The sequence below is a fragment of the Rhyacophila brunnea genome, unplaced genomic scaffold (assembly GCF_057557595.1).
Source record: "Rhyacophila brunnea isolate RB1 unplaced genomic scaffold, BYU_Rbru_1.0 scaffold_18, whole genome shotgun sequence".
NCBI classification, from domain to species: domain Eukaryota; kingdom Metazoa; phylum Arthropoda; class Insecta; order Trichoptera; family Rhyacophilidae; genus Rhyacophila; species Rhyacophila brunnea.
Window position 1 is genome coordinate 32,235,943 of NW_028232837.1, and position 26,013 is coordinate 32,261,955.

A 26,013-nucleotide genomic window follows, 5' to 3' on the forward strand; every position below is an offset into this window, starting at 1 on the left:
AATTTTTTGGACATATTGTCAGGCGCGGACCGGACAACCTGAAGAGACTGGTAGTTTTAGGTAGCCTCCAGAGAAGGCGAAGCAGAGGAAGAGCGTCTGCGCGATGGAGCGACCAAGTGAAAGAGCTGACTGGGGCACCATCCATTCTGCCCTGAGAGAAACGGAAGATCGAGAAGGATGGAAAGTCTTGGTTGCTCAAAGGATGGCGAAATTTAAGTGTGTTCACGATACTCAACCATGAGTGCATGACCAAAAAGAGGTTAGTTCTTGACATCCACATGATATCTATAAGTCAATTAGTATTTATACGTTCGTTCTCCATCGCAATGGTTGTAGTCTAGTTTTCTTTATATAAATATTACTTGTGCTAACATATACCATCTTGGACTTGATCTTAAAGCATTTTTTTATTTATTATTTGTACCTTACACTGTTTAGGATATAATACGAATAAGGTTGGTGCCCTCTGGACATAATTATATGTTATTTCTTACACATTTAGATACACGCTAGATATTAGAAGCGAATGGGTAAAACTAGTCAATACATTCCACCTTAATCTATATACCTATTCGATTTTTTATCCCACTGAGTCTCATGTTCTTTTCTATTCATAATAAAGTGGATTGAAGCCTGACTAACTGGTATGTAACAGATAATTAGTAGCTAACTGTTTTGTACACACATATATCGCGGTAACTAAACGCCCGCGGTACCTATATCATTATTTATCCTTGCGTTACAATAAATGTCATTAACTACTACCCAATACTATAAGAGGACGACAGACACACATAATTACAAAATTGATCTCCAAAAACCTGACAAAACACTAAACAATAAAAAAACACAAGAAAACTACACAAAATTCTGGAAATTATAATAATTTAAAAAATAAATGTGGGAACATAATGACGTAGTACTAAATACAGTCATCTTCTAAAATCTCAATAGAATAATAGAACCACCTTGTACGAAAAAGTGAGGGTACGGTTTATAACGAATTAAAAAAAGATGCTAAGCGATTATTTAATATCTTTTTTGACTTGTAATTTTTTTAAACATAACACTTACACTATAATTATTGCAATGCGCAATGAAAATACAACGGTAAAACTGACGTTACCTCTACTATAAAATTATAGGATTTGTAATCGTAACCAATATTTGGATGGATATAACCTGCGCCGCACTTTGGAAAAATAATAATATTGACATGTTAATGCACAAAAATAAAATTAAAAAAACCGACATCACGTTTATTTAACATCAAAGTAAATATTAGTTTTCAGGAGAGCCAAAAAACAGTTAAGAATCATATTGTTTGTGAACTTTTATATTATTATGCCTGTGAGAATTTTTATAAACCCAATTCATTGATTGGATTCATGCCGTTTATCATTTAGATATTTAAACATAGTATACATTATGTTTAATTTGGGATACTTCTCTAATTTTCCAATTGTATCCGAGATTTATCTCTCTTTTCCATTTACATCGTCATATTCTCATATGTTGGTGTATATAAAAATAATTCTTTTCATTAATTTGTAGGTACATACTATGTATCTATAATATATTTATTTATTTCATTTCCAATAGCTACAAAGGATACTAGGTACCTGTAAGCTTCCGGTTGGAGACGGTTAGTATAAAACATCTATTATAAAGTATGTATCTAACCAAAACTTTATACAATAATTTTTGTTCATTCAAGAAGACACCTAAGATCAACATAACAAAGCCCTTAAGGGCCCCTTTCATCCAAAACATATCAGTCAAGTCCATTCAGCTGGTGGTCGGGTTATCATCAAACAAGTGCCATCGACACTGACAAGCTACTTGACTCAACATTCTCAAAGACTTTGACATACAAACAGATTTACTCATCCTCCGCCGGGAAGGTAACGAGGGTCGGACAGTTTGTCCTTGGAGAGGATGTTTAGAGTCCTTAGTTTGGGATATTGTATGTAACACTGTAAACGTAGGGTAGATTGAATTATATTTTGCTAAGTATTCTCAGTTTAATTGGACAGTTTGTACTTAAGAATTTCACACTACAATTTAGTACGTCAATATCCATTCTCGATTAATTAGTATGCTTCTATTTTGGCATATCTACTATATAAACGATAGCAGTGGCTTAAATCAGCGTTATTCAACATTTTTTTGCATATACCAAAATAAAGTCATCCTCATGTATATATGCTGGCGTCTAATGAACAAAAGAATGGTTTAACAGCCAACTCTATAGACTCTTTTCGATATTCCTATACCTACAAGTAGACAAGATGAACACCTGGAAAAAACTCTTAGTATTTGGTTAGGTAAAAAAAGAAGAGAAATATGCATCCATTTAATGTATGAATTAAATCAGGAATGGAAAGATGGCTAAAAGTATTAAAAGAACGCATTGACATCGTGTTCTGATAACATTATAAAAGTTTCAAATGTCTAGCTAGTCGGGAAGTTAGTTAAAAGTCGATTGCAAGATTTGTAGTGAATAAACAACCACCGGGTAATATATAGTAATAAAAATTGAGTGTAGTGTCATATCTCAGTTTGACAGTTAAACCTTTTGTAATTTCCATATTAGCAAAAAAACACTCAATATAATCACACGTGTTATTTATCAAAATTAAATAATGGATTAGGTTAGCAGTTTGTGGTCAATTCCATAAAGTTAATTTGGGTTTAATAATAATATAAAACACAAATTAGAAAAAAACTAGTAATCATGTCGGCAACAGAATATTTTTATATAAATGAAATCGTTTCATTTATTCTAAAATGCTTTTGTTATTTGTTAATCTCTCGCGTATTCCCAGGAAATCTCCAGTGCGCCCGAGGGATAAGTGTTTCTGGTTGAATAACGCTGGCTTATATTTAATATTTTATTTTTCATCCTTATTTCTCGTTTTTATTTTGGTGTTACGAGAAACTTTAGCAGTAGACTATTAATCGAATCTCAGTTTCCAACGCTGTTTGTCGCTGATTTATATTCATCGACTAGCTTAAAACTTATATGTGTCTGCTGTAAAGTAGTAGTCAACTGAATGCATACTACTAAATTCGTTTGTCGTGGTGTCAAATCCTCTGGCCTGTTTAAATACATTGCACCGTGGAATAATAGTGGCACAAGTCCAAATTTGTCATTTTTGAGTCAAGTCGTTAAGTTAAGAGTGAGTCAAGATATCATTTCTATCCGCACAAATAGCGGCATAATTCTTAAAATTATAATGGTGGCCTTAAAAGCATTTTTTTCATTATCATATTTTAACATTTTACTTGAATTCAAGCAGAAATAGTGGCACAGTGGTCATTGTGCCATTGTCATTGCGGATAACATTCAAAATGAGATGACTCGAGTGTGCCAACTTCACGCTATTATAAAGTAAATTTAAAAAAAAACTGATTTAACAAACCAAAATAAAATATTCAGCAGTAAATATCTGCTCTCCTGCAAAAACAAGTTTTTTCGAGTTGTGCTACTATTATTCCCCGGGTGCGACATATTGTGTTGTTATTTTTTATACGTCGTAATTAAAAGTCCACGCATACAAAACTAATTGTGGCAATTTTATCGACAATATATTTTAAATTAAGATCATTCCTATCGTTTCATTATTAACCGTGGTATATCCGTTACTGTACTTTGATTTTTCTAGGCTCATAATGTATAAATGCAGTCAGTATGGAAGGATCTGGAAATTTCAATTTCCACGAAAATGATGCTTATACAAACATTAGTTTTCTCTATATTTTTGTGTCGATGAACACTAAAGGCATATAGCGGAAGGCAATTATTAATTGATGCCTTAAAATGTGGTGTTGGCACCCAATATCTCCAATATTTTTTATTGATTTTTCAGGGGTCTAGGATAACAAAATCTACCAGGTGCCAATGACTTCCACATTTACTCGGCCTGCTACTTTTCGTCGCTTTAACTGCGGAGTATTGTGATTTTCTATGTACATTCTCCGTATCTAGACACTCTATACTTCGTTGAGTCTAAATACACGTGACTCAATGGTTATAATTATTAGAATCGATAGTGTCCATTTGTGTCGTCCACGCTGCATAAATGACGCATCGTAATATTAAAGCAAACCCACAATATCCCAACCCCCTAAATACTAGATAGTCACACTGATTTATGGGTGCCACAGCCCTTGCATGTCGTAGAATGCCGAGAGGACGGAAAAAGCTAAAACGACAGCCTAATCATCTGGGTCACGATTAATAATTATTGTATATTGTAATAAAAAAAATTCATTTAATCATGCAATAAGCTACAAATCGATTGATTTTATATAGTTTCCATCTAAAATCTTTATAAATAATATACCTACATTCATAATTATTATTAAAAATCACATTGCATCTTACCTTCCCAACAAAAGGCAGTCCCGGTTTATATCGTCTCCTCGTGCCAGGACCAAACCTGAGCTCGACGTAATGTTCCTCAGCCGCCGGTGGCCTGCCTCCTGAGACTCCAAATCCTATACCTCCTCCTCCACTGTTCTGTTGCCCGGAGACATTAAGGGCACCGCTCCACGTGCCGCCGCCACAAGACACGTGTACTGCCCACGAGCCGCCCGTTGCGTGATCGTTCAGGTCGATTGAGAATTTCTTTACCCCTGTTGACAGATCAACATGTCAATAACAATAATTATATAAAAGTATCAAAGGCCTTACAATTAATTACCAGTAAAAATATCTTTACATAAAATCTTTCAGTAGAGATATGAATATAATAAAACATAAAATATAAGTCTTTACTTAAGAGTCTGTGTGTCGTATATACGATTTTACTTTTTATTTTTTTCAATTAGTTCTTATATAATATTATGCTTAAAATTCAATTTTACCATTGCTTATTGCTCTACCATTTCTCATTGACCATTGCTATATCCTATATTATATAATATATTATGAAGGTTTGCATTCGAGACTATAATATTATGGTCAATGGTATTGATATACAACATTTATATAATATAATATGTATGAGAATGTATGGATGTTGATTTAGGTATGTATAAATACGTGTGTGTATATATTATATCTATTAGGTGGGCTTATATTTGTAGATTTGTTATATTTAAAAAATATATATTATATGAAATAAAGAGGTAGGTACCATGTAAGAATATTATTGAATATTAATTGTTTAACTAATAACTTTTAATGACTGATATCATAGATATAATTTCTCATTAGATAACTCCATTAATTTCCAATACGTTACCATTGTTCCTAGAATGGACGATTTTACACCTGTTGAGTGTAGGATTTTTATTTTATATAAGTACTTATGGTCTATTATTAGGTTTTGACGATTATTATAATATGCTTATCGAGTGTATTATTATTAATAAGATAAGGGTTTTTTTTACTAACACTTCAACTTTAATATGTATTCACAATTTGTTTGTTATATTTTTTATTGTGACTTGACTTGATAGATAGGTAATGGAGTTTTTACCTACTTTATTGAATTGATTTATTATATAAGATAGAGTGTTCGTTGTCAGTGTGTGTTTGCCATTGGTGAGTATGCATCGCGCCTGAAGATGCCGAAAGGCGAAACCCGGGTCGCAAAAAACGACTCAAATGGAATGGTACAAAACTTAAATTCATTAGAATTGTATAAGCGTATCAAAGGCTTTATAATTATCAGTATATATCTTTACATAAAATCTTTCATTAGAGATATTAAAATAATAAACAATAAAAGTCTGTACCTAAGAGTCTGTGTGTCGCATATACGATTTTACTTTTTTATTTTTTTATGTCAGTTATAATATTATGATTAAAATACAATTTCACCAATAGAGTTTTATAGAAATTTTCTTTTATAATTTAAGTGGATACTTGTATTGGCCTCTCAAAGATTTTTCAAAAATAATAAATACATTTCTGAAAATTTCTGTGTATATTTTCATTGAAAACATTCTAAATAATAACGGTATATAATACATGAAACGTGTTGTTATTTTTCCATTTTTCGGTATTTAGTATTTCCTGTTATATTGAAGTTATTATATAATTTTTTCGTTTCGTTGGGAATATATTTATTAAACATAAATATCGAAGGTTAGACAAATATTAAAAATGTTTCTAACGTAATGTTTTTTATTATTTGTCTCAATTTAAAAATTTAGCAAAACACGGGAAAAATAATAAAATTCGTAATATTGTTTTTACATTATTAGCTATTATATACCTACGTAATATTCCAAGAAATTTAATATACTGCATCACTAGAATATAATTTTGTGGCACTTAAAATTTTGGTTGAGTATTCCTGGAACATATTATTATAACGATGTGTATCGATATTATAGAATAATATTACTACATTATGTAGGTACATACTCAAACTTCAAAAATATGAAGGTACTTTTACAGATTCTTTACGAGGATACGTTGCCAACTGTACCTAGTAGTGAGATTCTCTCTAAGGATTCATGAAAATAAGATGCAAGTATTCTAGCCTCTATTCCACTATGTGAGCATATTATGTCACAATTTTTAAAAATAAAAATGACATTATGAACATTTTTAAACACTATGAAAAATACGTAACGCCGTATAAAATATAAAAGATAGTTTTATGAGACCTGGTATCATTCCATATACCTACATGGTTAATTATACGTCAATGGTATTACTCCAAGGGATTTTGAAGATCGTCGGCGAAAAAATCACGTCAAAGTGATATTAGAGAGAATATCATAATATCTTAAAGGTATGACGAATCATGAAATCATCGTAAATCCCTACTACAAAAAGTAATCAAGCACCCCGACTCAATGTATATCAGATATATAAGATATATATCATAATTATAATATTAAAATTAACAACTATGTGGTTAGGATGCCAAGTTGAGTGCAAGTTCTATCGAGATAGGTGGCCGTCGCCAGCTTTCTTTGCTAGTATTATTAATTATTACTAAAAATTTGACCAATAAAATGATGAATACTAACTTCTTCTTTAAGTGCATTTTGCTGGTAGCGGTCATTAGAGATTTTGTTGGAAATTATAACTATTGTACAGACGGTCCCTACGTAAACTCGGACATCTACCAAAAATGCATTTTTCACTTTTTTTCTATTAAAACACTTAAAATACTCCATAATTAATATAAAATTAAAGTATATAATAAACCTCACATACTTTCGGAAAAAAATGTGCGTAAAAATCGACAATATTCTAATTTTATTAAATGAACCGCGTAAATGAATGTTAGGAAACTTACTATGTCCGTCTTTCTTCAGGGCATAAAACAGTCATAAACAGATAACTGCCAGTTGTATGTACTTCGCACAGGTAGACGTTAACGAAGGTTAAAGACACAAGTGTATTATTTTGGAAGATAATATTCCTCATAATAGTTAGAATTATGATAATTTCAATAGTAATAAATAAAGTTGTTAATAATTTTATATGGCTTCTTTCCACGTTAAGTGAGACATGTGGTAGTTGTCTAATTAATGTATGTTTGAAAGTATACGTAAAGTCGGACAACTATAATTCTGCTAAAAGTTATAATTTAGAAAGAATGTAATAATTTATTCATAAATAAACTGTGAATAGTATTAATTTATAATACTCACTGAATTTCAGGTACCTGGTATTAAAAACATAGAAGTTTTAAGAATTCTTACACCAAATAGCTCTCCTGTAAAATTGCATTTTTGTAGATATCCGTGTTTACGTAGAGACCACCGAACTATGGTTTAAGTAGCTAGTTTACGTACATATATTTTTTTAGCTACGCTTGTTAATATTGTATATACATCAAATAAATACATAGTCATTAATTGTATCATATTATTATGCATTAGTCCAGTATTATAATATAATATGGTAAATGCTGGTCTATGCCAGATATATGAAATGCTTGATTATTTTGATTAATCGCCCAGTTAAACTAGCCTACTCAACTTATCTTTCTAATGAAAACCACTTGAGACAAGACACTACTACTTGTAAGTATTATTAGTATTTATTTACCTTCATCCAAAGAAATCTGATCCCAGATAGCCACTTTTGTTCCTGCAGGATCTTTCAGCGATACGGTTCCGAGGACATTCTTTGGCAACTTCAGGTCGTGGTCCAGTGCTAATATCCAGAAAGTCACTACAAAAGAAATAAAATCAAGATTTTTTATTAACAATAATTTTATAAAATTAATACTGTATATTGAAAGTACTGGTTTTCAATATGTTTTTAATTTATTTGAAAGTTTTTGTATTATTTCTTTGGATTTAGCAATTCACGTTTTCTAAATTCTAAAGGACGACATCCGAAATTGCTTCAACCAATTCCTATAGAAAAGTACAAAACCCATATCAGTTAAGACAATGTTATATTATTACATACATTTTTTCTAATAGTATTTCTAAATTATGAATTCATATTTGTGTTGTCTGGTATCAAAATTGGTCAAATCCATTATGTTTTTAATCTAAGTAGTATGTCATAGGAAACTTTGATTTAGCATGCAAATATATGCACCCAGTGGGTTTAGAAGTCGCGTCCATGTGCTCTGACCACTAAACTATGTGTATTCTATCTAATTGTGACAAAATAAACTAACGGTTCCTTTAATTTTTACCATAATTTTCACAAATTGCGTTATTGTTTTTGCAGTCGGATTTTGTATTTTAAATCAAAGTATTATTAATATAACCCTTACTTGCACTGTGCAGCATTAAACTTTATTATTCTTTATATTTGTATGTGAATGAAATGTTATTTAAGAACTTGCCGTTATCTGCAGTGTATAAATTGTACCGACAGAATAGTTATAGTTTTTATTCACAGGTGCCCCTGTTAATGTTAAACATTAAATGTGATCAATTAGAAAAGTAACATAAACCAACTTTAAAGGGTTGCCATCTATAATAATTTACTTGCACTTACTACTAATTTGATAAATTATTATTTTTATTCAACGAATAATAAATGCACAAGGGGTTTTTTTAATTATGCGTATTAATTATGTTACATATACTGTGTCACATTGCTGAATATAAAAAAGTTTATTAAACTAATTTTGAATTAAACACGCAAGATTTATTTCGTGAATATAAAGTAAATGTCAAATTTAGGAGTAAATATATTTTAATATAAATTATGATAATATAAGTTCAATATTGCACATTTAACATACAAAATTATTATAATGTATTTTTAATAAGACAATATTGTTCACTTTGAACAGTCGAATAATTATCAAGATTTTATGATTTCATTTATAAGAAAATAAATGTATTTAATTATTATTTTATGTTCCATTCTTTCCCATTAAAATACTGCTAATATTAATATAATTATATGATAAACAAAGATTTTTATAATCGAAACGATTTTACATTTCTGCCTTAAATTTAGAGTTTCAAATTGCTGACAGATTACCATGTAAAATTTCTTGCTAATATAAAATCGTAATAAAATTCAATCACCTGCCTATAAAATTTGTTATTTGGTAATAATTAAAAGTAAATTAGAAATTTTTCTCCCAATAAAACTTAATGCTCCTCTTCAGAGTGGAGGTTATATTGACATATTACGTTATATCACAAACATACATTGAAAAGAAAATAATTATTATAAGAAAAAAATTCCAAAGAGAAATTAATCTGGCACTATTTTGACATTAGACATATCATTATATTGTAAATTCAGGATCTTGTTTTAGTAGTGAAATATATTTATTAATATGTTGTAATATTATTATACGCATATCAAATTGATTTTACTAAATTATGACAAAATTCAATTATCTTTATAACGATGTGGTTTCAAGCCACCCCCAACTTAAGTCTCAACTTAATTCCAAGAAGTTTCTTCTGTATAAGCTGATACTTTTGAAGGCAAGTAAAGCTAAGGACTTCTTACTAAAGTAGATAGCAAATTATAGCGTGATGCACTCAGAATGCAATTAGTCACTTGATATAGCTTCTCCTGTTGGAAGGATCTCGAATAGATTGTCTTTTAAATAAGTCAAGCTGTTAATTGCAAGAGACGGTTGATTGGATGAAAAAGATGTTAATTAATTTTGGGAATAAAGTTTATTGATTAAAATCCAACTAATGCAGCAGTGGCAAATACTCTATACTAAGCGATTATTAATTAAGGCCTTCCTTTTTAAGGGAGGACATGCTCAGCGTACGTCAAAATGGAGCTTTTATGCTATTTTCAAAGCATGATCCTGGACTTTCCTTAAACGTTGTAGATGTACCGTTTAAAAAAAAAGTCGGTTATGAATATGTTCAAACACGCGCGTTAACATGATCTTACTCCCTAATTCATTTATTGTTTGTGAATTTATGGCTTCGTCCGTATGTTGTAGCTTAGCCACTGGAAAATGCCAATAGAAATGGCGTATTTCAAAATAATACAACCTTATTCTCAGGTCAATAATTATTATAAAGCAAACATTATTCGTAAAACGTTTATCATATTTGAATGGTCAAAGACATAGCTTATAATCAGTATTTAAATGTGTAAATCTTGCCCATTTTTTGATTAATAAAATGCCTAATTCTTGTCAAATTTGGGATCACAGAGATTATCAATATAATTTTTTATTTTAAACATTTCATTATAATAGTGTCGACATACATTTTACTAATGGTTTTATAAATGCGTTTAAAAATTAATTAATATAAAAAATCTTAACACCACTTCACATGGACGTACTGAAATATGACTATATTCAAAAACATTAGAGCGAGAGGTTTAAAAGAATACTATTTTATGTAATGAAAATACTTTATGCAATCATCAAATGATTAAATTAAATATAAAGGATAATAAGGCTTCCAAATTATGTAAATAGATTATCTACAACGTTTAAGGAATGTCCAGGATCATGCTTTGAAAATAGCGTAAAAGCTCCATTTTGACGTACGCGGCGCACGTCCCCCTTAAGTATTTCGATTCATAGATTTTCGCCGGAATATTATACCATAATTAAGCCCACATCCGTTAAAATAAATAAATTTAAATAAACTAAAGATATTTTAAAGGTAAAATTTACCAACAGAACCATCTGGTCTTGAGTATTTAATATAGGATTTATACACACATATATTATAATATTATACTATGTTTAAATCTATAGAATCGTCTACTAAGAAGTGTAAACAAAAGCTTGGAATAATCCATTTTTTTTCGAGTTTGATGCTATTTGTTCTTGAGATCTCAGAACTCGAATCTATAGAATTCTGGCTTATATATTTTACCAAGTAAGTAACTTGTTAAATATTAATTATGTAACATTCTTCACTTTGGTGATTGATGTTATCACGAAGAGACGCTTTACGTGGTTGGCACACGTGTTCCGGATGCCGCCAAAGAGTGCGACACTTCGCAAATTTGTGGCACAGTCTCAAGGGTTCCGTCACCGTGGCCGGTCCTTCCTCACCCTGCAGCGGTGCTACAAAAGTGACCTACGTGCTGCAGGTCTGACATGGCGGGAGACGCAAGAGTAGGAAGTGGCGCGAACTTGTGCTTGCCCTATGTTCCAATGCTGGGTCGTGCAGGGTGAAATAAGAAGAATGTTACATAACAATCAATCTATTATCAGCTTATTTCAATTCTCACTAACATTGGCGATAATATTTTGTCATTTTGTATTTTACCTTGATTCATAGATGGCAACAAAATTTTCTCAAAACTAATGATGTTACGCACTTATTTTTGCCAATACGTTTATTTAATATTTTTTTATTCAATGAATAATACTCAGATAAGATTAATGACTATAAGATTTGTTATCGATTGTGGAAAAAATCTGTACATATGTACTAGAGAAATTTGAGATAGCACTTCGAACATTTAATTTATTATTCGAGTGTTGTTAGTATGGCACAGATTACTTAATTATTGCTAAACTACATTGGTTGGAATCTGATTTTTACAAACTTAGGTCTCACTTAGTACTAATACTTTTCTAATGTGAATGATTCTGAGTAATTCCAAATTACGAAAATAATTATTTAGGTCTTTTAAATTACTTAAAATTAAATATAATGTATGTATGTATAAACCCCCAGTATCAACTGCTTTTAGTCTTTCAGCTTATAAGTGCATTCATTATCCAAATGAATGCATCAGCAATATGATTCATTTAAAACTTTATTTCTAAAGATATCCGCATTTGCTTGAGAAATCGGTACAGTTCCAAAGTACAGACGCATTAAGTTAGTTTAACTTCTGTTTAAGTAGTATCCCTCATTAAGCCATTTATTAAATATTTCGTTATGAATCTCTGCGCATGGTGAAGTATTTTATACGTAATTTTACCATTATGCTTTCATTTGTATTATAAATATTTATTATAAATATACATATTATGTAAGTAGACTTTGAATTATTCAGATTTTTTACCTATCATCATCGTAAAATTTAAATACGTACTCTAAAACTATTTCATTATTATACTTTACTAAACTGAGAGTTGACTATAATATCAAACAGGTTCTTGTAGTCATTGAAATAAAATAATGCCTATTATCTTTTTGCGCTGTATCAAAATCGTTATAATTATGCAAGACGTTTAACCAACCGATATTGATATATGGGTAAGAGTATTGGGTTATCACTAAAGTCTATGAGCGTGCACTTGGTATATTCGAGAGATAGGTTCTGCATATGATATACAATGAGTCCATACTAGAAGGCGATTGACGTATACAACATAACCTGGGCTCCAAAACTTAACCCAATCTGGTTATACCACAGAACAGATAATAAATAGAATACCGATTGGCTATATTCAATACGCCGCATATTGATGCAGGGTTTTGAATGTGTGAGTGTCCTACGAAAATGAAGCACGTATTATGCACGTGCAATAGTGTGTGTAATACACCAACATTAAATGGGCGTAAATTCATAAACCGAGAACAGTTTTCAGTATTCAACGTAAAACGTATTCTTGACACGTGTGTAAGTTTAACTTGGATTCTTCCTTACTCGAGTCGATAACCTGCTATTTCCTTACTCGTTATGTATTTCAGTTTCCATTATTTTTGAGTTCCCTGGGTTATAGGGTGTATATTATGTGGATATTGGCCCAATAAGAATATTCGTTCAATAAGGGGGAAGTAAAGGATATTCTAGGATTAGAAGTTAATTAGTTTAGAAGTTAGAATTAATAGTAGGATTTAGAATTTTGTCCTGATTAGTAGGAATATTATAAAAAAAAAATCGAATATAGTTATATTTCTGAGATGTCAAAATGTTATTTATATAAAATTTAATAATAGTAGCAATTAGTAAACTGTGTACTTATTACTACTACTTTACTATGTTCGATCCTAAGAGAATCATATGAACCTCCACATAGTGGAGGTTGTATTAGCAGATTTTAGTTTTACGAGAAATGGGTGTTAGCCACTTGCTCAACCTATTAGGTCCATACTCCGACTCTAAACACGAATTAATATGTGTATTTGCTAGACCCAGGATTCGAACATGGGACCCATGACATTACCAACACCTTCATGGATGTTAAACTGTGTACTTACCTATATATCATTTTATTATTGGTAGTTACCTACTATTTATAGAAAAATAAATGATGTAAATTACTATAAAATATTGTTTTCATTTATTTCAGTAAAATTCTTTGAAAGCAGATTATTAACAATATTAATATTTTATAAAACCAAATTAAAAATTATATTTCAAAGTTATAATTTATCTTATAAATTTTTAATGACTTTTTAAAGACATACTAATTAAATATCTTACCAGTTTCTCCTGGAAAATATGTTTGCTTATCGGGTCTCACGATGACGTCACGAACTGGTCCAACAAGCCGTAGGAGGGAGTGACTCCTTAAAACTTCGCATTCTTTTGAGCTTGATGATGCAGTTAGATGAGGACACGTTACCAGAGCATGAAGAGTGTGAGCTCCAGGCGGACTCATGGGTACCTTCAATGGTATTATTCCATGACCTAAAACAAAAAGATAAACAATATTATTTTTATGACAAATACAAAACTGTTGACTTGCTGTCAGTAATAACCAGGAAATCTACAATTAATATCTTATAAGAATGTGTCTCTATATTCATTAAACTCGACAATAGAATCCGATGCATGGGTCATTAAACAATAATGGACAATACTTAGCCACTAAGGGACATCATAATATATACCAGACCGGACTGTCAGAGAGTATCTAAGGATGTTAGAACAGCCAGTGCAGACATGTGGAGAATCAGCGGGAGTGAAGATAATAAGTTCACGGAGGTGACTATTACTATCTTTATGTTATTTGCCGTGTCCACATTGGCAAAAAGTTGCTGGCAACTTCGTTGATGATAATTAACTTTTCCTACACACATATTAATATTTATGTTTCATAATTTATTTATATTGTTTTTTGTTAACGTAAAAATATTTTACTATAAGGCGAAGAAATAGTATGTTTTCTTCATAATTATGTCTATCATGTAGTTTAAAAATGATTAAATTTGTATCATATTATGGTATAGTATTCTTTATGATATATTATGAGTTCAGCAATGCGGTTTACGGAGAAAATAATTATTATTGATCTGCCCTCACAAGTGTTGCCAACTTTCAAAGAAAGAAAAGAAGCCATTTTACATTAAAAAATGTCAGGATTTCTTTTATTTTTTCACTTAAATCTAATTTTGATAATGTTCTCTTATTATGGTAGGGTTTATTAATAAGACTTTTCTTATATATTTATTCCGTGTACTTACAGTAAAAAAGTCACCATCGGCGCAATTTTTTTAAAATTAGTATATAAGATTTACGTGGGTAATATTTGTTTATATCGTCTCTGTTCTGGCAGAACACACTAACTGGAGAATACTAGTTTTGAGTAATTTGACTTTGACGTTGTTAAAATCAGTATCAGTATCAGTTTATTAAGTAATTGTAAAAAAGATGACTTTAAAATAAAGGCTGTTTATTTATTAAGAAGGTTTCCAGACGGTAAAGTTTGAAATAATAAACATTTTGGTATAACTAACTCAATATGACGTTTTTTCGAATTAGAGTCGTCTGCCAGAACAGTGACGATATTTGAATTTAAATATAGATATGTACATATTGCATTTCCAATTTTATTTTTTATTGCACCCTCCACAGGAAAAGTTGCCAATCTCTGATCTAGTCAGTAGTATATTAGCCAAAATATTTAAAGTCAAATATATACGTGTATAAATAAAGCCAACCAATAAAATAAATGTTAGACAGAAGAAATGATTATTAGCCATTCGCCCAGTTTAATTTTATGTTATGAAAGAACAACAAGTGAATTTAATCCAGCCGAAGGATTCAAATACAGGTTGGTATATAGTAAATTTTTATTTACATACAAATGTTTATTGTAAAGCAAAGGAATGTTTTTGAATTGTAAGATCTGTATACTTAATTATCGCCACTCTTATTTGGATATTTCCACATTTTTTTCAAATAGACTATTGTTATATTAAATTAAACTCTACGTTAAATAATAATACCACATATCATTTTCTAATTCAACCCTCAAATTCAATTAAATCAAATTTAATAAAATTGCACTTACGTCGGGGTAGAATTCTACAACTGGTGTACTTGGAAATGTATCAGTAAAATTATGCACTCGTAGACCTGGTTAAATTAGCTCATAAACGAATAATAATTGTTGAATGTTTCAACGATTAGTAAGGAAATTAGTCGCAGTCCTTTGACATTTACAGACAACTGGCAAGAGGATATTATTAATATTTGTCAAGTAATACCAGTCGTGGAATCGCGCCTTTATACATTTAAAACAATTCAATATCTCTGCAGTTCCAGAAGTCAGCTGTTTTTGTTTCAAGTGGTAAATTATCTTTTTTCTGCAAAATATGGCATAGATAAAAAACCACATAAAAACAAATTTATATTCAGCTCTTAAAATAAAATTCATAAAAAAACCTCTCCATTCTTAAAGCATTGTTTTATTATCTGTGATCATAAAAAGTATCTTTTCGCATTAATTATGTATTTTTTTATTCCACCCTTTGTAATAATAACAATTATTGTCACTAGAGGGCAGGCTAAGATAAGAGGATTAATGACTGGAGTTGATTACAATTTTTGTAATTATCGTTAAACAAAGGCATTTTTGTTCATCTGTTTTTCGGTAATTTCCACGATGCTTATGAAAGATAAAAAAAAAATCTAGCGACTAAATTTGAAAGCTCTTAGAAAAAAAACATTTTGTCAAATTAAAATGCCACTTTTAACCCGAATTTGCCCAGAAAATACGAGGTTTTACGCATAAAATAAAAAGAAAAATATTTTTTATTTTAATAATATACAAAATAAATTCTATCAAATATTATACACTTATGTAATTATTATACTAGTAGAAATTTTAAGACCGTATTTAATGTATATGCTTTAGTGGTTACAGACCAGGCTGAATAAAGTATCTGGTTGGTTTCTAAAAATATATTACCAAAGTAAAACACATTCCCATGGACGTATATAAAATCGTAAGATGCAAATTTAGTCCGATGGCTTGAAGAGATCCATTTTTTTTCCATTGATTTCCATTCATTTGATCGAATACGTGCGGGTTAGGAAAATGTTTATTAACAATAGGTTGTAATAATGTTATTAACATAAAATCTCGTAAAATTAACCTATATAAAACAACCTCCATCATATGGCGACCCATACATATATTCTATATTTTGCATTTTAAATATTACTCTTTCCATATTATTCTATTTTGAGTCGTTAAAATGTTAATATCGAACAGTATTTTATGTTGAATATTTGATGGATATGGTGTTATATTTTAAATTATGGTTATGACGTTGATTTTATCACAAATGTACAAAGATTATAAACATAAATCACAAAAGATTAAGGGAAAGAGCAATACTTTTTTAACATATGAGTCAATAATTAATCTGACCCTTGAAAACGTATATATTATTAAAAAATATTATGCAGTACCTTATTAAAACTTTGTTAAAAGATCTATATAATGTGAGACTACTAGTTTCAAAGTCATTAAGTAATCTAAATTATTACAATTTTTATATGTTTCTTGATTCTTAAAACTAAATGATATTTAGAACATTTGAATGACTTTAACTACATTTTTTTCGCTATTTGTTTTTTCTAATTATTTTAATAATACGGTTGCAAAGAGAAAATATCCTAATAATCCTAAATACGCTTGACTGTTTCTTGCAATTATCTGAAAATGGAGTGAAGAAGTTACCAGTCTAATATTAAGGCTCTACGAGAGGTCTTTAAGCACACAGGTACCGTGTGAAAATCAAAAATTATCATTTCAAGTCATAGTAATAATTAGTATGTTGTAGGCTTGGTCTGAACAATATGTATTTTTTAAAGGATAGAATATGTATATGTTATTATGATTCGCTGTCTTTTCTTATCTGAGAAATTCATATTTGATAATCACATAAAATATATTAATACTATTATAAAAGAGTAGTATTATAAACGGCATTGTGATAATCATTAATAATTTTTATATAAATAAATTAGTAAAATATTTTTAGAAAACTTTTCATTACAAAATTCTTCTTTCTATATTTGCCTTTAAAATATCACTTTCATAAAATTTAAAAAAAAAAAATGAAATATTATTGTATAGTGTTAACATCGGTGAAACTGAATCCTCTAAATCAAAGTTTATTCAACCTTCTATTAAGGAGGTCATGAGCGGGTTGACTTTTCTCACAATGGGGTAATTCGCAAAGGTGAATATAAGCAAAAGGTTTTTTTTTGGGGATGAGAAAACACCAAAAAGGGCCTGACGTCGAGACTGAAACAAAATGACTAAAGATAACATTGAATTATGTGTAGTGTCATAATATTACCGGGTGATTAATAAATGTATCTGCAGTATTATAATATTATAGTTGCACTACATACTAATAAATGAAGAATTACAACCAAGTGCTCTGGCCCATATATGTTTAAAATAAGATAACATTAGTGAGGCTTTGCACTCTTTGTCACCTTCGACGACTGCCCAACCACCATTAGGGATTAAGAAAATCCGCTTCAACTGCCCTCCAGAAACCTTTTTTTTTCCTTCTCTGCCCACGCCAAATGATAACTTTCACTAATGCAATATTTATAGTTTGTAATCTCGAAAAGTATATCGATGACACGCATATTATTTGTTAAATATTTTTATATTAAAACCGTCTATAAAAAATCTATTAGTGAATGTTTCCGATCGATACAATCCTAAATAAAAAGTTTTATAGTACTGAACCGCCCCAAAATTATTGTAACGCATTGTCTTCATATAAGCATCTGTGTACCTATCTAATTTTAAGTCGCTGAAAATACGGGAAGTAGGCAAAAATGCTTTTTAAGTTGTACCACGTGACAGACAAACATTGCAAATTTTGACTTATCTTATTGAGTAGTATAGAATCAACTCTTGGATGCAGTATTTATTGATTATTTTTTTTATTGATATATTATTAGGGTCTTGACGATATATATGCCTATTGATTGTATTAATAGTGATGGGGGTTTTTTATGAACACTTCAACTATTTATAATTTTTTGGTTATATTTTTATTATGATTGGGAGGTGATAAAGTTTTTACCTACTTTATTGTATTAATTTATTATAAAAGTTAGAATTAATTGTATTTATTGTCAGTGTGTAATTTACCTTTTGGTGAGTGCACAAAGTGCCTGAAGATGTCAAAAGACGAAACCCGGGTCGCAAAAAACGACTGAAATGGAATAGTACAAAATTATACCCATTAGAATTATTTATCTCATTGCCTTAAAATAATTGTTACTTCATTAAGTATTTTGTAACTATGGTTACATTTTCTAATAGTCTTATAAAAATAGTCTAAAATGACCATGTCACGACGAAATTGACAAAAAATTGGCTTAACCATTTTTATAAAGGGTAATTTGAAGAGGGCGTAAGTTACTTTGTAAAAATCCTGTTAAAAATAACAATATACAGACTGCGAACTGAAAACAAAGGTGACCCGGAAAATGGAAAACCGTCTGCCCGGAAAAAGGGTCAACTTTTCCGGGATGGCGTGCAAGTCTTCTTTTGAATGGACTTGTCATTCTTTGAATGCTTGATCATCTACATTTTTACGGCAACGTAAACTTGAATCATATTAGCTTACCTACATAAGTGAGTAAGTCAACGTATATTAAATTTTGTTTTATTAAAATATATCCTTTGTACAAAACATCAATTAAGTACATTGACACTAATTACCTATCATTTTAAGGGAACCACTATATTTTTAAACGGATCCAACATGCTATTTTTTTTGAAAACTGTACATAAATCTAAAACCATAGATACCGGGGATTCGATTTCACACCTTTTCTTGACTAAATAAATGTTCTTATCTATTAAACTGATGATTTATGGGCTTAAGACGATTTGGCGCCGTGACAACTGGACGCCACGGAATTGAAAAATAAATAGACGTTAGGTACGTATACGTACTTAAAAAAAAATATTCAATATTATTATTTATATTTAAATTATTACATTATGATTTAATAGTTCATGAGAATTCAAATATGCACACGTAAATAATGATTTAATCGTACATATGTTTAAGTTCCAACGGAAAAAGAGTTTTTATTTTTATATAAAGCATTTTGGGCAGTGTAATTCTCAATCCGCAATAAACAAAACATTATGTTAGGGGGGACATGCTTAGCGTAGGTCAAAATGGAGCTTTTATTCTATTTTCGAAGCATGATCCTGAACATTCCTTAAACGTTGTAGATAATCGATAATCTATTTATATAATTTTGAAGCCTTATTATCCTTTATATTTATTTTAAAGATTTGATGACTGCATAAAGTATTTTTATTACATAAAATAGTATTCTTTTAAACCTCACGCTCTAATGTTTTAGAATATAGTCATATTTCAGTACATAAATGTGCAGTGGTGTTAAGATTTTTTACATTTATTATGTTTGAACGCATTTACAAAACCATCAGTATTATTTATGTCGACATTATTATAGTGAAATATTTACGATAAAAAATTATATTGATAATCTCTGTGATCCCAAATTTGACAAGAATTAGGCATTTTATTATTCAAAAAATGGGCAAGATTAACACATTTGATGATAATTCTAAAGATATTGATTATAAGCTATGTCTTTGACCATTCAAATGTGATAAACAGCCTACGAATAAGGTAGTGTTTTTTTAAATACGCCATTTCTTTTGGCAAATCTTGCCCATTTTTTGAATTATAAAATGCCTAATTCTTGTCAAATTTGGGATCACAGAGATTATCAATACAATTTTTTATCGTAAATATTTCGCTATAATAATGTCGACATAAATTATACTGATTGTTTTATAAATGCGTTTAAAAATTAATAAATTTCAATAATTTTAACACCACTGCACATTTATTTTATGTACTGAAATATGAATATATTCTAAAACATTAGAGCGAGAGGTTTAAAAGACTACTATTTTATGGAATAAAAATACTTTATGCAGTCATCAAATGTTTAAAATAAATATAAAGGATAATAAGGCTTCAAAATTATTTAAATAGATTATCTACAACGTTTAAGGAATGTTCAGGATCATGCTTTGAAAATAGAATAAAAGCTCCATTTTGACTCATGCTGAGCACGTCCGCCCTTAAGAGTAAAATGAATTAAAACTCGAGGTTTTTCAAAACGCTTTTGAGAGATTTTATTTTTTAATAAAATATATAATATATTTAAACAGATTTTTTTTCAAAAAATAGGTCATTTTTAAATAAATTATGAGAAGAAATAAAATAGTTCCTTTAGTTCACACATAATTGAGTACAAAAAAGCCTGCAATTTTATACCTCTGTAGCATTTAATAATGCAATAAAATAAAAAAAATATGTTATCAATATTTTTTTATAATTCAACTTAATCAAGTTAATAATAATTACTGGCCTCTAAAAATGTGGTTCACCAGTCAAAATCTCGTAGTAAACGAGATTCATATACATTCGCTAAAGAACTCGTTATCACAATTTTCTGAATGTCAAAATAATTATCGACTTAATTGAAAACTTTTTAGAATTTCATTCAGATTACAATTGTTAAAGATATTTTTTAATTGAAATACATATACGCAATGAATTACAACTGAATTAATAAATTAATCAATATTACATAATATTTTAAATCAAAATCATCTACGTAAGTAATTAAAAACAGCAGTCTCAAACCAAATTAAACTGTAATAATAATAGTAGAAAATATACGTCATTATGAAGTTTTAAATGTAAACCAGTTGATTGATTTCATGATGTTAGTAATATAAAATCACATGAACGTAATCAAAATTATGTTCTACCATCTAGATTTCAAATATAATATATAATATATATGGTAGCGGAATTTCTTATATATCATTATCAAATATATTATATTTCGATATTACTTGAGTTTCAAAATATCTTTTCCATATACAGAAGTATATACTATTCGTATTGTATATATGCAGGAGGTACAATGAATGTTATACACGTGCAATAGAAACTTTAAAAGGTTTTGCTAAGCTATCTCGTTTCCAATGCATTCTGTTCACGTTGTGCACGACGTAAATTTTCTTCTCGAGTATCAAAGAATGCTTTGTACTGTGGCTTTTCAACTATTTCATATATTATTCTCAAGACGTTTATCATTAATAATAAATCTTTAAACTTACTAAAAAGATAATTTTTATAATACTAATATTACATTATAATACTTATCTTAAAAAAATTCAAGATACTGATAGACAGTGAAAAAACTTATTGGCGGTAATTTAAATGGACTGTATTTGGATATGTTGAGTTTGGGTGGAGTACGGTAGGCGAAAGGACTTCAGGCAACAACCTTTTAATGGTGAGACTCCAGGATTTTGGATCACTCACTCGCACCCATATTATGTTTATATGGTTAGGTCAAGTTACTTTAATACTCGCGCGGCAGGTCACCTTGTACTTTAAGGTTATTGATTTAGTTGAATTTAATTGTTTAATTGATTATCAGCCTAGCGGCGGTCACCTGGGGCACTAGATATAAAATAATATGCCCAGAAAACATAAAAGTTTCGAAGGTGAGGTGATATTTTGGACGTATTGGCTCAAATACTTATAAATTAACAATTAAAACGACAATGGTTTTTTTAAATTTTATTTCTATAATAAACTTGGAAAGATTTTAAGGCTTGGAGGAACAATTTTATTTCCGTTCTAAGCGGAGTATTCTTCACACAATATGAAAAGTGGTTTAACAATCATTTATCAATTATCCAAAATCAAATCCTGGCTTCCTCAATTCTCCACCTCCATGACACTTGTTGACACAAAAAGGTTTTATTTAACAAATCACAGTTTTGATTATGTAAGAATTTATCTTAAGCCGATTAATTTGAAGAAAAATAAACATTATGATGCTTTTTGGTACAACACCTTAAATAAGACAAACCATTATGTATTAAAAATGAACCAATAAATAAGCTTTCGTTTAAATTTCTCTGTAAAAAGACATAGTTTTAATGAAATACCAAATACGTAATTTTATTTGTCAGTTTATTTTTCATTAAATTAGGTACAAAAATTAATACAATTATTAAGTAAAAGTATTAAAATATCTTCGATTGGTAATGGCTTAAATTAAAAACGTCGTAAATAGGAATAAAAATTAAAATTAAATAACTATCAAAATAATTATGTATTTTTCATTCCTTTAAGAAATATGCCTTTTTTACTCTAAGGCATACATTTGAATAGGCATATTGACTAATCTTAAATTGGTAACGTCATACCCATGGAACACAGAATTAATGAGAACTGAAATAGGTAACAGGTGTGTAGTAATACACAACCGATCTCGAGTGTGGAAGAATATGAAATAAACTTAAACACGTCTCAATAATACGTCATTCTAAGCATGTCCTTCGTTCTGACAACTGCTTTTGGTTTATGCACTAACTCTCATTCAATACTGGTGTATTTTAAGGTGGCAACACACACTATTACATGTATATTATATGTGTTTCATTTTCGTAGAACACTCACATAATATTCAAAACCCTGCTTCAAAATGTAGTATAATAATATAACTTATTTGAATTATATTAATGTGTTCTGTGGTGATACCATTTTTTGGAGTTTTACTGGTAAATTGGGGATCAAATAATTCATGATGTTATAATTATGCTAGTATTATTAATAATCACTCAAAAAGTGCTACAATTATATCAAATTTTAAATACCATAAGTTTATTAATTGTAGGTAATATTGTAAAATGAAAATAAATACAATATATTTTTGTCAATATTATCTTTTTGTTGTAGAAGCGCTGTTTTTTTGATGATTAACAACGTTTTAGAAATAACCGTACACAGTTTTATTTTTCCGTTTTCTAATTTGGACCAATTCCAAGAGATCGTATCGTCCGTGATAGCCATTTTAAGCCATGTAAGCTAAATATTTTTTTTAATAGCTGTACAATATAATTAATGCAACGGTATTAATAAAGAGCATAAAAGATGTACCTTTGTTATTAAAAAAATTATAATAATAAATTTTATAGGTAAGTAAATAAAATCATAATAATATTATATTAATGTAATGTAATATAATATAATATAATTATGTGGCACTTAGATGTCCGTCGGCCAGTTGCCTTGTCGTCCAGAAGTCGACTCCATTACGCAATAGACCTATAGAATATAATACGTGATATCTAATGACAGTGACGTCTCAGGAGGGTAGGCAAGTCATGCTTTACTTAGGGGTGGAAAATTATAAAGGTAGCAAGTGAAGGAACAACTACGTTTATAACAGCTTTTGAAAGAAGTGGTGATATTCCATGAAGCGGACGACATGGTCACTTCGTTAGAAAGTACTGACAACTAAATTTTAAACATTCACAAGGAGGCCTCCAAACTTGTCAGAGCCTCAGACCTTTACGTAGATAAAACTATCGTGGTTTTAAAGTAGATTTCGATTAATTTTTTTCAAGATTTTGGTTTGATTTTTCTGTTTGGGATGATTAAATTGGTAGGTGTGCATATTTTTGGTTAGAATTTGAGACTAAAAATAAAAGGGAATGATATTATAAGTCTGCCTAAGAGCATCGCTTTACATAGAGATGGCACTTTCTAATGATGTGGCAATAGTAGACGAACTAGGTAGGTACCTAGTGGAAAAATAGCGACATAACATCTGGATATATTATGTAAGGCTTCGCAGATTGGAGAACGATAAATAGCATATGGGTTGAGGTAACCAGATTCAATGATAATAAATGATGTTATGATAATGTGGGGATACGCCGATGAATCCACAAACTGTGACCGTTGTTATAACTAAACAGCGGAATACGTCGTGATTGTCTATCCATTTGCTGCGCCCACCTGCATTGTCAATGATAATAATATTATGTTGAAAGCTAATATCGAATCCATAACATTAACCTAAGTATAAATCGAAAACAATTAAACGTTTAGTATGTACCAATATTAATATAAAATTTATTAATAAAAAATCTTCAAACGGTTTTCATTTATTAGCCAGTAAGCTAAAATGTAGCTTTAAATATTTTTAAACTACCTCCAGTTAAGTTCATTAAGACTTTAAATTTCTTTACCAAGTCGCTAAAATGTCTGAGGCTTCGGAATCTAGATATAATAAAAACTATTATTTAATGATGAAATGGATGTCTTTCCAAGAGCTTCATCGTTTATTTGGTGGTAATTTATGACATTTTTTTATAAAATGTATATATTGCTTGTGCCCTGCCCATTTCCATTTGAGCTATTTGGCAACGTCAAGTACATCGCGTACTCCTGTCTGCTTCCTAACCCATTCGTTTCTCTTACGGTCCTTTTGCGTGATGCCCAACATACACCTCTCCATGCCTCGCTGTGCGACTCTTAGCCTTTCGACATCTCTCGTATTGAGGGTCCACGTCTTGCAGCCATACGTGAGTACGAGTAGCACACATTGGTCGAACACCCTACGTTTAAGACACAATGGTAGGTCACTTTTGAAGATACTATTCAGACGTCCAAAAGCACTCCATCCCAGCTTTGTTCTTCGAGCAATTTCATCGTGCATGCTTCCGTCTATGGACACTTGCTGTCCGAGATAGACGTTGCTGACTTGCTCGAGTTGGGTGCCATTAATACAGATAATTGCAGGGTCCGAAAAACAGTTGCTCATCACTTTTGTCTTTGAGACGTTTATCTTTAGGCCGACCGTTTGACTGACATCCGCGAGTTCTTGCATTCTACCTTAGAGGTCTTTCGGGTCTTGTGAAAGTATAACTATATCATCTGCAAACCGCAGGTGACTGAGGTGCTCCCCATTAACTGGAACACCTTTTTCCTCCCAATCAAGTTTACTAAATATTTCCTCAAGAGTATTGGTGAATAGTTTAGGTGAAATGGTATCACCTTGCCGGACACCTTTGTTAATGGGGAATTTACATGACCGTTTGTGGAGTTTCTCGCATGCCGTGGCATCACTGTATATACTGTTCAATATCTTTATGTAGCGTCTGGAAATTCCTTGGTTGCTAAGGGCGTCTATAATAGAAGATTTTTTTATTGAATCAAATACCTTCTCATAATCAATGAAACCAAGGTATAGTGGCAGTCTGTATTCTTGATACCGTTCTATAACTTCTTTGACGACTTGGATGTGGTCCATCGTACTATAGCCTCTTCTGAACCCAGCTTGCTCTCTCGGTTGATTCTCATCTAGAGCAGTTTCTAGGCGGTTGGAGGGTATTTTTGTGAAGACTTTGTACAGAATTGGCAATAAGCTGATTGGTCGATAATTTTTCAGGTCTTCCTGATCTCCCTTGCTCGCCGAAAGGACGGCCGCTGGATAAATGCCGTCATCCAATGGTACCCAAGGAGCACAAAACGGCCACAGAGTTGCCCTAAAAGCTGCGGGATTGACGAACTGGTAAA

General features: G+C 30.3%; 1 protein-coding gene across 1 annotated transcript in view; it reads right to left on the minus strand.

The window, feature by feature from the left end:
* The window catches only part of LOC147073442 (C3 and PZP-like alpha-2-macroglobulin domain-containing protein 8), a 652,526-nt gene that overhangs the window by 310,911 nt on the left and 315,602 nt on the right, over positions 1 to 26,013 (minus strand). The window contains exons 5-7 of the mRNA XM_085945649.1: positions 13,781 to 13,987; positions 8,027 to 8,152; positions 4,391 to 4,641 (exon numbers count right to left, since the gene is read on the minus strand). Of these exons, the coding sequence (XP_085801775.1) occupies positions 4,391 to 4,641; positions 8,027 to 8,152; positions 13,781 to 13,987 (584 nt within the window). The remainder of the gene's footprint in view (positions 1 to 4,390; positions 4,642 to 8,026; positions 8,153 to 13,780; positions 13,988 to 26,013) is intronic.